This window comes from Saimiri boliviensis, chromosome 4 (assembly GCF_048565385.1).
Source record: "Saimiri boliviensis isolate mSaiBol1 chromosome 4, mSaiBol1.pri, whole genome shotgun sequence".
In the NCBI taxonomy this organism is placed as follows: domain Eukaryota; kingdom Metazoa; phylum Chordata; class Mammalia; order Primates; family Cebidae; genus Saimiri; species Saimiri boliviensis.
In genome coordinates, this window is record NC_133452.1 from 88642763 (window position 1) to 88654905 (window position 12143).

The following is a 12143-nucleotide window of genomic DNA, read 5'->3' on the forward strand; positions in this document are numbered from 1 at the left end:
GCACATGGGCGTGGGGAAGAGCGCCGGCTAGGTCTGCCAGCCTCCAGGGGGCGCCAGCCGGCGAAGGTCCAGCACCGCGGCCGGGCGGTACTTTTTTTTGCATACACCGGTACTCAGGATATCGGAATCCGGTACACTGCAGCTTCTTCAGGTTTGAGGTTCCGGATGCCCGGGGGCGGAGAAACGGGAGGGGAAAGACTGATGGCAAGGTGGGTAACCAGCGTCCAGAAATCCGCCGAGGAAACCTCCTCCCTTTCTACCCCTGAAGGTACCGCGAGAATGGGCGGGGTCTGGCTTCGGGGCGGAAGCGACGGGAGGCTCTGGTTCCAGGGCGGGGCTGGAGGCGGGGGAGGGGGGGATTCCGGCTGGGAAGTTCGGGCAAAGCTGGCTGCTGCCCTGCACCCCCTTCACCCTCATCTTTCTCTTCAGGTGAGGGGGCGTCCATGGAACGACTTCTGGTCCAGCTGTGCGGTAGCAGCGCAGCGCGGCCGCTCCCGCTGTGGGAGGGGGACACCACAGGCCACTGCTTCACTCAGCTGGTGCTCAGCGCCCTGCCCCACGCGCTCCTCGCCGTGCTCAGTGCCTGCTACTTGGGCACCCCGAGGTGGGTAGAGACGGGCGCAAGGTATCTGTCCGGGTGTGCCTGCACACCTTACCCGCAACCTACATCTTCCATCAGTGTCACCGGAATAGCGAGGTCTCTGGAGTAAGGCAAAAGCAGAATAAAATCTGAGCATTACTAATTAGCAGCAATGTCACTGTTCTTGGGCAAACCTGCCTTCTCTGAGTCTCGTTGTTGAGAGGTTTAAATGAAATAATGAATTTAAGCATGTAGTGCAGTACCTGGCATGTTTTTAAAGGTCCAATGAGTGTCAGAAATCATCAGAATTGTCCATTTTCAGCTACCCAGACTCAGCTGTCATGAATTGGAGGCTAAGTTGGGTGAACAATGCTTTCACCCAAAAGGGATGACATGTTTAAGTTGTAGGGTCAGTTTCTCACCGCTTCAATCCATGAAACCTTAGTGTTTCCAGATTAAGAAAGGCATAGGTAGGCTCGACTGAAGAGGAAGCAATAGGTAGACAAGAAGAGCAAAGTCAAACATTAAGCCTTCCCCAGTTAGGGCTATAAGGTGTGGGTGCTAAACTCACCTTGATTTTGTATCTAGTTCTTATATGGCTATAGATGACTAAAGCTACTCATTCTGGCTGCTGAGAAGACAGGAGGGCGGTCTTCATCACTGCCTTTGGGAGTTCCTAGTCTGATGGGGGAAAGTGTCCCTATCGGAGAGATCTTTCTTACTTTCTCATTAGACTGAGTTTCCAAAAAAACTGTGCCAATTTTTATTTTTTTATTTTTTTTAAGATGGGGTTTCACCATGATGGCCAGGCTGGTCTTGAACTCCTGACCTCAGGTGATCCACCCACCTCAGCCTCCCAAAGTGCTAGGATTACAGGCGTGAGCCACCGTGCTGGCCCTGTGCCAATTTTTCATAGCTACTCCTCTGAGAAGGCTGTGAATGTCTTTGCTAGGTGATTAAACCCGTCTAGACTTTTGTCTTTACGTAAGAAACAAATCAGGATTCCTCCCAGACCAAGCAGATGCATGGCATCTTCTATCCAAGGAAGGGATTCGTCAGCCCCTTGAGAAAGCAAGAAAGACCATCGTGTAATCAGTGGACATTGTGCCTCACTTCACTTATTAGCCTTGTGTGTGTTGCTAAGAAGGGTTAGAGAGATCCAGAATCTCAGATAGGAAAGGACCTCAGAAGGCTTTACTTCAAAACTCACTGCTCACTGTGCTGATGAGTAGGAGATTCAAAGAGGTAAAGAGACTTGCCCAAGGGGTGATGAGACTAGTTGATGGCCAACTTGGGACCAATTTATGCTTCCAAGGGCCCAGTGTTCTTTGTTGGGTCCCCACATCTTAGGATATATTATTCTTTTTTTTCTTCTTCTTTTCCTTCTTTCTTTTCTTTCTTTTTTTGAGACAGGGTCCCTCTCTGTTGCCCAGGCTGAAGTACAGTGCTCCAATCACAGTTCACTGCAGCCTCGACCTCCTGGGCTCAAGCAGCCTCACACCTCAGCCTTCTGAATTGCTAGGACCAGAAGCACATGGCACCACGTCTGGCTAATTTTTTAAAATTATTTTTAACAGGCCGGGTGCAGTGGCTCAAGCCTGTAGTCTCAGCACTGTGGGAGGCCGAAGCGGGTGGATCAGTGGAGGTCAGGAGTTCGAAACCAGCCTGGCCAACATAATGAAACCCTGTCTCTACTAAAAATTAGCCAGGCATGGTGGCACACACCTGCAATCCCAGCTCCTCAGGAGGCTGAAGCAGGAGAATCACTTGAATCCAGGAGGCGGAAGTTGCAGTGAGCCCAGATTGTGCCACTGCACTCCAGCCAGGGTGACAGAATGAGACTTTGTTTTTAAAAAAAAAAAATTAGCTGAGCATGGTGGTGTGCACCTGTAGTCCCAGTTACTTGGGAGGCTGAGGCACAAGAATTGCTTGAACTCAGGAGGCGGAGGTTGCAGTGAGACGAGATTGCAACACTGCACTCCAGCCTGGATGACAAAGCAAGACTCTGTCTCAAAAAAAAAAAAAAAAAGAAATCTTGTCTCAGAAAGAAAAAAATCACCATCTTGGCCAGGCTAGTCGTGAACTCCTCACCCCGTGATACACCCGTCTCAGCCTCCCAAAGTGCTGAGATTACAGGCGTGAGCCACCATGCCCAGCCCAGAAATAATTCTTAAAGGCTGATTTTTATTCCCCTCTAAATCCCTGCAGATAACTGCTATCAGATGGGCTTTTTAGAAAACCCAAGCATTTTAGTTTACAAGTAAACTTTTTTAGTAACCCAGCCCTCCCAACAAAGGGTGTAACAGATTCAGGCCTCTTTTTGTACGAACCTTCAAGGCATCCTGACATTCACTGCTGCAGATGGGTTTTCCTATATTTCTTTTTTTTTTCTTTTTTTTTTTTTTTTGACGGAGTCTTGCTCTGTCGCCCAGGCTGGAGTGCAGTGGCACGATCTTGGCTCACTGTAACCTCTGTCTCCCAGGTTCAAGCAATTCTTGTGCCTCAGCATCCCAGAGTAGCTGGGATTACAGGTGCCTGCCACCGCATCCAGCTAATTTTTATATTTTTAGTAGAGACGGGTTTCATCATGTTGGCCAGGCTGGTCTCAAACTCCTGACCTCGTGATCTGCCCGCCTCGGCCTCCCAAAGTACTGGATTATAGGTGTGAGCCATTGCACCCAGCCTGGATTTTTTTTTTTTTTTTTTTTAGATTCATGAGGCATATGTGCTTATTTGTTATTATTTTTTATTTATTTATTTATTTTTTTGAGACGGAGTTTCGCTCTTGTTACCCAGGCTGGAGTGCAATGGGGCGATATCGGCTCACCGCAACCTCCGCCTCCTGGGTTCAGGCAATTCTCCTGCCTCAGCCTCCTGAGTAGCTGGGATTACAGGCACGCGCCACCATGTCCAGCTAATTTTTTGTATTTTTAGTGGAGACGGGGTTTCACCATGTTGACCAGGATGGTCTCGATCTCTTGACCTCGTGATCCACCCGCCTTGGCCTCCCAAAGTGCTGGGATTACAGGCTTGAGCCACCGCGCCCGGCAGCTTATTTGTTATTATACATGGATATATTGTGTGATGCTGAAGTTTGAGCTTCTAATACTCCCATCACCCAAGTAGCAAACATAGTACCCTGGGGTTTTTTTTTCCCTAGTTAGTCTTCATATTAGGTACAACCTTACCTCAAAATTGTTAATGTCTGTGGTTAAAAAAAGAAGAAGAATCAGAAATGATGTGGCTAGTTGAGAAAATGAGTTTGGTTCAGGTGGCCAGTTAGCTCAGTTGGTCAGAAAATGAGTTAGGTTCATCTGGGAAGACTTCCTGGGAGAAAAGACCCTGAGTTCCAAGGTAAAGTTGGGTAGAGATAAGATGTGCAAGGCAGCAAGGGGTTGCTTCCTTAGGTAAGTGAATTCTTGGAGGTGAGGGGTATGTCTGGGTCCTGAGTCCACCACAATGTGCCTCTTTTTCTTCCCCCTTGTCCCCAGGAGTCCAGATTACATCCTACCCTGCAGTCCTGGATGGCGCCTCCGGCTTGCAGCTTCCTTCCTGCTTTCCATCTTCCCGCTGCTCGACCTCCTTCCAGTTGCTTTGCCACCAGGGGCAGGCCCAGGACCCATAGGGCTAGAGGTATTGACAGGGTGTGTGGCAGCTGTGGCCTGGATCAGCCACAGCCTGGCCCTGTGGGTGTTGGCCCATTCCCCTCATGGCCACTCCCGGGGTCCCCTGGCCTTGGCTCTGGTAGCCTTGCTGCCAGCTCCCGCCCTCGTGCTGACCGTGTTGTGGCATTGCCAGCGAGGAACACTTCTGCCCCCACTTCTCCCAGGGCCCGTGGCCCGTCTGTGCCTGCTCATCCTGCAGCTGGCTGCACTCTTGGCCTACGCACTGGGATGGGCAGCTCCTGGGGGACCACGACAACCCTGGACTCAGGAACCCCTCCTGCCTGAGGATCAAGAACCCGAGGTAGCTGAAGATGGGGAGAGTTGGTTGTCACGCTTTTCCTATGCCTGGTTGGCACCCTTGCTGGCCCGTGGGGCCTGTGGAGAGCTCCGGCAGCCTCAGGACATTTGCCGCCTCCCCCACAGGCTGCATCCAACCTACCTGGCTCGTGTCTTCCAGGCACACTGGCAGGAGGGGGCCCGGCTGTGGAGAGCCTTGTATGGGGCCTTTGGACAGTGCTATCTGGCACTTGGACTGCTGAAGCTGGTGGGGACCATGCTGGGATTCTCAGGGCCCCTGCTGCTTTCCCTACTGGTGGGCTTCCTGGAAGAGGGGCAGGAGCCGCTAAGCCAGGGCCTGCTGTATGCTCTGGGGCTTGCTGGTGGGGCTGTCCTGGGTGCTGTGCTGCAGAATCAGTATGGGTATGAGGTACGTAAGGTAGCACTTCAGGCACGGGGGGCCGTGCTGAACATCCTGTACCGCAAGGCTTTACAGCTGGGGCCCAGCCGCCCTCCTGTTGGGGAGGCCCTGAACCTACTAGGCACTGACTCTGAACGACTGCTTAACTTTGCTGGGAGCTTCCATGAAGCCTGGGGCCTGCCCCTGCAGCTGGCCATCACCCTCTACCTGCTGTACCAGCAGGTAGGTGTGGCCTTTGTGGGTGGTCTGATCTTGGCACTGCTGCTGGTACCTGTCAACAAAGTGATTGCCACCCGCATCATGACCAGCAACCAGGACATGCTACGACACAAGGATGCACGGGTTAAGGTAAGGGGCTACTTGAGGTCCCTCAGCTATCTGGAGACCCACCCAGCCCAGGGCCCCAGGTCTTCCCATGCACATCACCAGAGGGAGTGAGGGCGACCTCGAAGTTCAGAGCTGACACTGGAGAAAGATAGACCTGGGTTCAAATCCTGACTCTACACTTAATAGTTCAATCCCTTCAGACAAGTCACTTAACCTATTTGGGCTTCCCGTTCCTCATCTGTAAAAGGATAATTATAGTAGCTCACCTCGTAGAGTTGTTGTTAAGGATCACATGAGAGAATGCTTACCATAGTGCTAAGTCACAAAGTCAGCTCTAAATACATGTGACCACCTTGGGAAGTCATCTCCCTGGCACCAAACAGGTTTTTAGGGCCAGAGCTGGGACCCAAGTCTCCTACCTCCTTGTCTGGGGCACAGGCCACCCCATGGCTGCATGTAGCAAGGCCTAGGAGAACCTCAGCTGCCCCTTTAGGTAGACTGGGGAACGGAATAGGTCGCTTTCCTGCTTGGGCCAACTCTAGGTGTTAAGGTTTGGCTGAATCAGTTCTGGCTTCTGCAGTGATTGTGGGCACCTTCACAAAGGGAATGGCAGTCCTGGGAATTCATACAGCATAGTTGTTGACCCTTAGTGGAATAGCTCAGAGTGCTTCTGGAGGTAAGGGAGGTTGTTAGATGGTTATGGCATGCCTTTTCTGCTCCCTGTGACAGCTACAGACAAGGTCTCTAAGAATTTTGGCCCTTGCCCGTCTTGCCTGGGCCCATTAGCCTGTTTGACCCTGGGCTGTGGTGTGGCCTCTTAGACCTGTGTACTCCTACAGGAATAGTTTATGTACCACTGAAGCCATAGGCCAGAACTGGGGCCAGCCTCCAAAGCCCACATCTTTTGGTTTTGGGAGATAGCCCTTTGTCCCTCATCTAATGGGAGAAGTGCATTTACTCCACTGTGGTGACCTGGCTGCACCTGCCACCACTTCTCCCAGGAAGGTAGGGACTTCCAGCTCCAGCTTGTCCCCAGCTGGAACAAATGGAGAAGTAAAAGAGACTGCGAGCGGAAGCAACCCAGGCCTGAAAAGGATTTGAGGGGCAGGATTTCAGAAAGGACTGGAGGTGAGGAAGAAAACCAGGACTAGGGCAGTGCAGAGTATCTGGGAGCCTGGAGTACTGGACGTTCTTCCTGGACCCTGGGGAAGGCTCGGCAGAGAAGACACATGAGCAGTGCTTCCACTTCACATTGCTCCCTTGTCTCCTTTCCCTAGCTTGTCGCAGAGCTGCTGAGTGGCATTCGGGTCATCAAGTTCTGCGGATGGGAGCAGGCACTGGGGGCCCGAGTAGAGGCCTGCCGGGCTCGAGAGCTGGGGCGACTCCGGGTCATCAAATACCTGGATGCAGCCTGCGTATACCTGTGGGCTGCCCTGCCAGTTGTCATCTCCATCGTCATCTTCATCACTTATGTCCTCATGGGGCATCAGCTCACTGCCACCAAGGTGAGCACCAGGAAGGAAAAGGACCGGCATCAAGGAGACTTCAGCGAAGTGGAGACGTGGGCTTGGGCCCTCAGTGCTGGCTGAGGAGGGAGGGATCCCTGACTGCCTCATCTCCCAAGGGAAAACTGAAGGAACCTTTTCTGGGGGCCTTAGATATATAACCTTCCCCTCTGTGAAGGAATTCCTTTCTTTCCTCTCCTCTGTCTTTCACTCCAACTTCTAGTCAGTTCCACTCTTGGGGTTAGGTCTCTTTATCCTCATTCTAATGGCCTTGGGGGGAAAAAAAACTCTATAATCCAATACTGGGTCTAGCCAAGGCCAGGTGATGTTGCTACTTGGAAATTCTAAAAAAGTCTCAAAATGAGCTAGGCTTACCCACTTAAAAAGGTGCAATCTTGGCTGGGTATGGTGGCTCACACCTGTAATTCCAGTACTTTGGGAGGCCAAGGTGGGTGGATCACTTTAGGTGAGGAGTTCAAGACCAGCCTGACTAACATGGTGAAACCCCATTTCTACTAAAAATACAAAACTTAACCAGGTGTGGTGGTGCATGCCTGTCATCCCAGCTACTCGGGAGGCTGAGGCAGGAGAATCACTTGAACCCTAGAGGCAGAGGTTGCAGTCAGCCGAGATTGTGCCACTGCACTCCAGCCTAGGTGACAAAGCAAGACTCCATCTTAAAAAAAAAAATAAATGCAACCTTGGAGGAACATTGGAATTTCTAGGATTCTTGAAGTGGCCATCTCTGCCATGTCTGAACTCAGGATTGGGCAGCCAGTCCTTCAGTTTTGTTGTTGCCTGGTTCTTCCCTCCACAGACCTGTCCATAGGGCTTTCCATAGAGCAGGCCCTTAGATAACTCCTGGGCCGGGGTATATCCTGCTCCTACCTCACTCAGGTGTTCACGGCCCTGGCACTGGTACGAATGCTCATTCTTCCTCTCAACAACTTCCCTTGGGTGATCAATGGCCTCCTGGAGGCCAAAGTGTCCTTGGACCGGATCCAGCGTTTCCTTGACCTTCCAAACCACAACCCCGAGGCCTACTACAGCCCAGGTAATGGGAAGCTAGTGGGCAGAACCTGGCACAGGGTGAAGAGGAGTGGAGCCACTTGGGTGCTGTGCATAGATGTCACCAAGAGGAGTAGGGATAGTAGAATCCAAAACTCAGACTCAGCTCTGGGCAAGTAGATACGGGGCTAGTAAGTCAATTACGTGATTTACCCTCTACAAGCAGATTGTGGTAGATGAGGAGCCCAAGTCAAGTGACTTCTCTGTTCAGATCCCCCCACAGAGCCATCTACAATATTGGAGCTGCATGGAGCCTTGTTCTCTTGGGACCCAGTTGGAACCAGCCAGGAGACCTTCATCAGTCATCTCAAAGTGAAAAAGGTTTGTTGGACAGACACTCTGGGAGAGTCCTCAGACTAACGGGAGAGATGACAACTCAGGACAGAGAAGCAGTGACCAAGCCAGTCATAGCTGAGGGCTCTGCAGCTCTAATTGCTATAGGAGGGAGAGGCATTTGGTGAGCAGATTCTAATCCATGAGGAGATAACATTTCATTTCTGATTCTCAGAATAGTCGCACCTCTCTCTGGTTTTTAGGCAGCTTGTATCCAGTCCAGACCAAGGGGTGTGTTTGTCTCTCCATGTCCCTCAGAAGCTGCAGCATTAAGAACAGGCCCTGTGGCTTATCTAGCATCTCCCCCACATTGGGGATCTGGGGGAGGGGCCCAGCAAGCACTTCCAAGAAATATTTTGCAAATGGGAATCCTCTCTTTAGCTTAGTGAAAAGCAATCACACCCTGTGACTCATGCTATAGCATACAAAGAACTTAAAATGGGGCATTCCTGGCAAGAAGCCAACTCTTGTTCACCTCCTGTCCTGAGTTTTCACTCTCTCCTGACCTCTTTCCAACCCTGTGCCCCGCAGCTCAACCCGGCATTCTCTGGTGGTAGCTGAATTGCCTCCACCACATTTGGCTCACGTTTCTGGCTTAGGCTCTATGTTTTGTTTTTCCTCTTAGTTCAGGCAAGACAAGGCTGGAATTGTACAAAGGAATTTTGCTAACATGTTAGTTGGTGCTGTTTTTGGATATAAGTTACAGAAACGCACTGGAGCTAACTTAAGCAAACAAGAATGTATAATAAGGATACAGAGATACGTTGAAGAATCCAAAGGCAGGAACGCAGCTGGATCTTAGAATCAGCCCAGAACCAGGCCTCAACTCGCAGAGCTTTCTGCCTTCTATGTGTACCTCTCCCTGTGTTTGCCTGGTTCTCCTCTCTCTGTGGACACACCCTCCATTGAGCAGAAGATGTGACTACAGAGAGCATTTGTGCTTCCAAATTATAGCCAACAAGGAGAAGCTGCCTCTGGACCTGAACCCAAATTTCCAGGGAAGGGTCTCAGAAGTGGTTCCCACTTGTAGATGGATCAACCCTGGCTGCCAGGGTTGGTGCATCACAGGCAGATAGGACTTCTGAGAGCTCAGTCCCTTCTATGGAAGGAAGTAGGACTTTTTTTTTTTAGAGCAGGGAGATAGCTCCTTGAACCAACGTTATGACAAAAAAAAAAAAAAATGAAGGAAAACAGAAAATTTTAAACTATAAGGTACAGAAATAGGTGTCTATGCAAAGCACTGCTTTTTGCCCTGAGATACGGGAAGTCTAGCCACAGGTTGACTTAGCCAACCCAGCATCCAGGTCCCAAAGCCCGGAGTCCTACCCTCCCCTCTCCCGTTCTGAGAGGCTTGTCTCAGAGCTTACCTTGGAAGTCCTTGGGCAGTTTCCTCCCATTCTCTCTGGCATGCTGCTCCCCTTCAGAGGCCCTTCACATAGACGGTGAAACTGATAGCCACTCTGAGTGGAGAAAAAACCACTCTACTTCTCTGGAGCCAACAGATAACAGCCCATAAAGTGGAGAATTCTTTCCCTACACACTAAAAAGAAATCCACTTAGTGGGTGGATTGGCAGCCCAGAGCATCAAGAGGGAGAGCGCTGCCATCTCTGTTCCTTCCCCTACCAACAGCAGACGCTTGTGTGGCTTCCTTGCAGGGTATGCTGGTGGGCATTGTGGGGAAGGTGGGCTGTGGGAAGAGCGCCCTGCTGGCTGCCATCGCTGGAGAGCTCCACAGGTAACCAACCTCCTGTGCACCCCTGTCTTCACTCTGTCCTTTAGAAAACACTTACTGAGCCCCTGCTATGTGTTGGACACCTTTTTGGGGTCGGAGGTACTAAAAAGAGCAATGCATGGTCCCTTAATTGGGAGAGTTTTCAATCTGGAAAGAAGGAGGTGACCAAGAAAGTAAACCATCGTAATCATTACACCAGAGTGTTTTAAATGCTATAATAGTGAGCAAAAGAATGGAAACATCCAGTGTCACCCATTCTTTCAGAAATGTGGCTGTGCAGGGAAGGGATCTAGAGAGGAGCATAGGTTTGAGGGAAGATCTTGTTTTCAGATGAGAACAAATACAGTCTGGTGGCTCCTGAGCACTTGTAAATGCAACAGCTGCTTGGCTGTAGCCAAACAGCAATTTTTCCCTTCTCCATCCAGGATGGGCTTCATTAAGACCCCTTCACTTCAGGGGCTGCCAGCTCAGTCATGTGATATGAAAGGGGACCCTGTGTAGAAGACAGTAGCCTGGGGAGGCTTCTAGGAGTCAAGTGCTGGGCACGGAGGGACCCAGAGAAGAGCTGGTCCCCATACTGCTGGCCTGGCTCTCTGCAGGCTGCGTGGGCGTGTGGCAGTGTGGGGGCTGTCCAAGGGCTTTGGCCTGGCCACCCAGGAACCCTGGATCCAGTTTGCCACCATCCGAGACAACATCCTCTTTGGGAAGACATTTGATGCACAGCTGTACAAGGAGGTGCTAGAAGCCTGCGCCCTCAATGATGACCTCAGTGTGAGTGCCTGGCCTTGAATCCTCTCAGCTGCTTGCCTCTCCATGTGTCCCTGACACCTCAAACCAGAGCCTTGCTTCTCTGGAAAGGGGTTGCTTCTACTCGGGCATCACTTATCTAGGAATGGCCATTGGACTGTGGTCCTCCCAGAGTGTTCAGCTGCCCCTTCCTATAGGGCCCAGTAGGGTGGTGACTGGGTGTTCTACATAGCAGTGGGAAGAGCCCTATGGCCTCTGGAGCTAGGGAGGGTTCTCCCTGTGAGGCTTAGCTCTGCACAGCCTGGCTCCTTGTCCCCTTCTCCATACCCACCTCCCACTGGGAAGGCTTGGAAGATTTTCCCCACCTGCTGCTGGAAAGGCTTGGAAGAGTCAAGATCTCATTTGGTTGCAGGTTACACTACTGAAACCTGCCAAGACTATTAGATTTCCCCTTGCCCCAATCCAGAGTACTACATATATAGAGGAAGAGATTCCAGTTTTCTCCCTTGACTTCCCACTCAACCCCCTCCCCCGTTCCCTTCAGGAGCTAACCTTCACCACCAGTAACCTACCCAGGTAAAACATCCCTGGGAAGGAGCACCTTTAACTTTGACCATGAGGCATCCTGTATGCAGCTGTCATTCTTTTGTTTTTCCTTTTTTTCTTTTGAGACAGGGTCTTTTTTCTATCGCCCAGGCTCGAATGCAGTGGCGCCATCTTGGTTGACTGCAGCCTCTGCCTCTTGGGCTCGAGTGATCCTCATACCTCAGCCCCCTAAGTAGCTGGGACTACAGGCATGAGCCACCACCACACCCAGCCATTATTATTATTATTATTATTATTTTTGTAGAGGTGGGATTTCACCATATTGCCCTGGGTGGTCTCGAACTCCTGACCTCAAGCGATTCACCCACCTTGGCCTCCCACTTCTGCTAGGTTCTGGGTCCTGTTCTAGACACTAAGGAAAGAGATGAACAACAAAGCTTTTAGCTCAGGGGACTCACCATCTAGTGGACCACAGTTGCTTCCTATGCATGAGGACGGGAATTCCTTTGCTTAGTAGACCATTTCTGAGGCCACAAGAAGGCTTGGAGGTAGTACCTTCCTTTTCTAAAAACCTATGAAAGCTGGGCCAGGTGCGGTGGCTCATGCCTATAATCCCAGCACTTTGGGAGACTAAGGCAGGCAGATCACTTGAGCCCAACAGTTTGAGACCAGCCTGGGCAACATGGTGAGACCCCGTCTCTACTAAAAATACAAAAATTAGCTGGGCATGGCGACTCACACCTGTAGTCCCAGCTACTCAGGAGGGTGAAGCAGGAGAATTGCTTGAACTAGAGCGACGGAGGTTGTAGTGAGCAGAGATCATGCCAATGCACTCCAGCCTGGACGACAGAGCAAGACTCTGTCTCACATACTCACACAAAAAGTAAAAATCTATAAAAGCTTTTACATCAAATTTGCCCAAGGTATCTGCCTATTAGAAAG

The 12143-nt window shown here is 50.9% G+C and overlaps 1 protein-coding gene across 9 annotated transcripts in view; it reads left to right on the top strand.

The window, feature by feature from the left end:
- The window catches only part of ABCC10 (ATP binding cassette subfamily C member 10), a 23418-nt gene continuing 11275 nt past the window's right edge, over positions 1-12143 (top strand). For 4 of the 9 annotated variants that reach the window (XM_074397834.1, XM_074397830.1, XM_074397831.1 and 1 more), the window contains exons 1-8: positions 158-268; positions 430-604; positions 4072-5290; positions 6547-6774; positions 7672-7828; positions 8054-8163; positions 9832-9911; positions 10508-10679. In XM_074397834.1, the coding sequence (XP_074253935.1) occupies positions 166-268; positions 430-604; positions 4072-5290; positions 6547-6774; positions 7672-7828; positions 8054-8163; positions 9832-9911; positions 10508-10679 (2244 nt within the window). In that variant the 5' untranslated portion in view covers positions 158-165. Of the gene's footprint in view, positions 269-371; positions 605-4071; positions 5291-6546; positions 6775-7671; positions 7829-8053; positions 8164-9831; positions 9912-10507; positions 10680-12143 lie in introns of those variants that run through there. The other 5 variants (XM_074397835.1, XM_074397833.1, XM_074397832.1 and 2 more) reach the window with 5 other exon arrangements.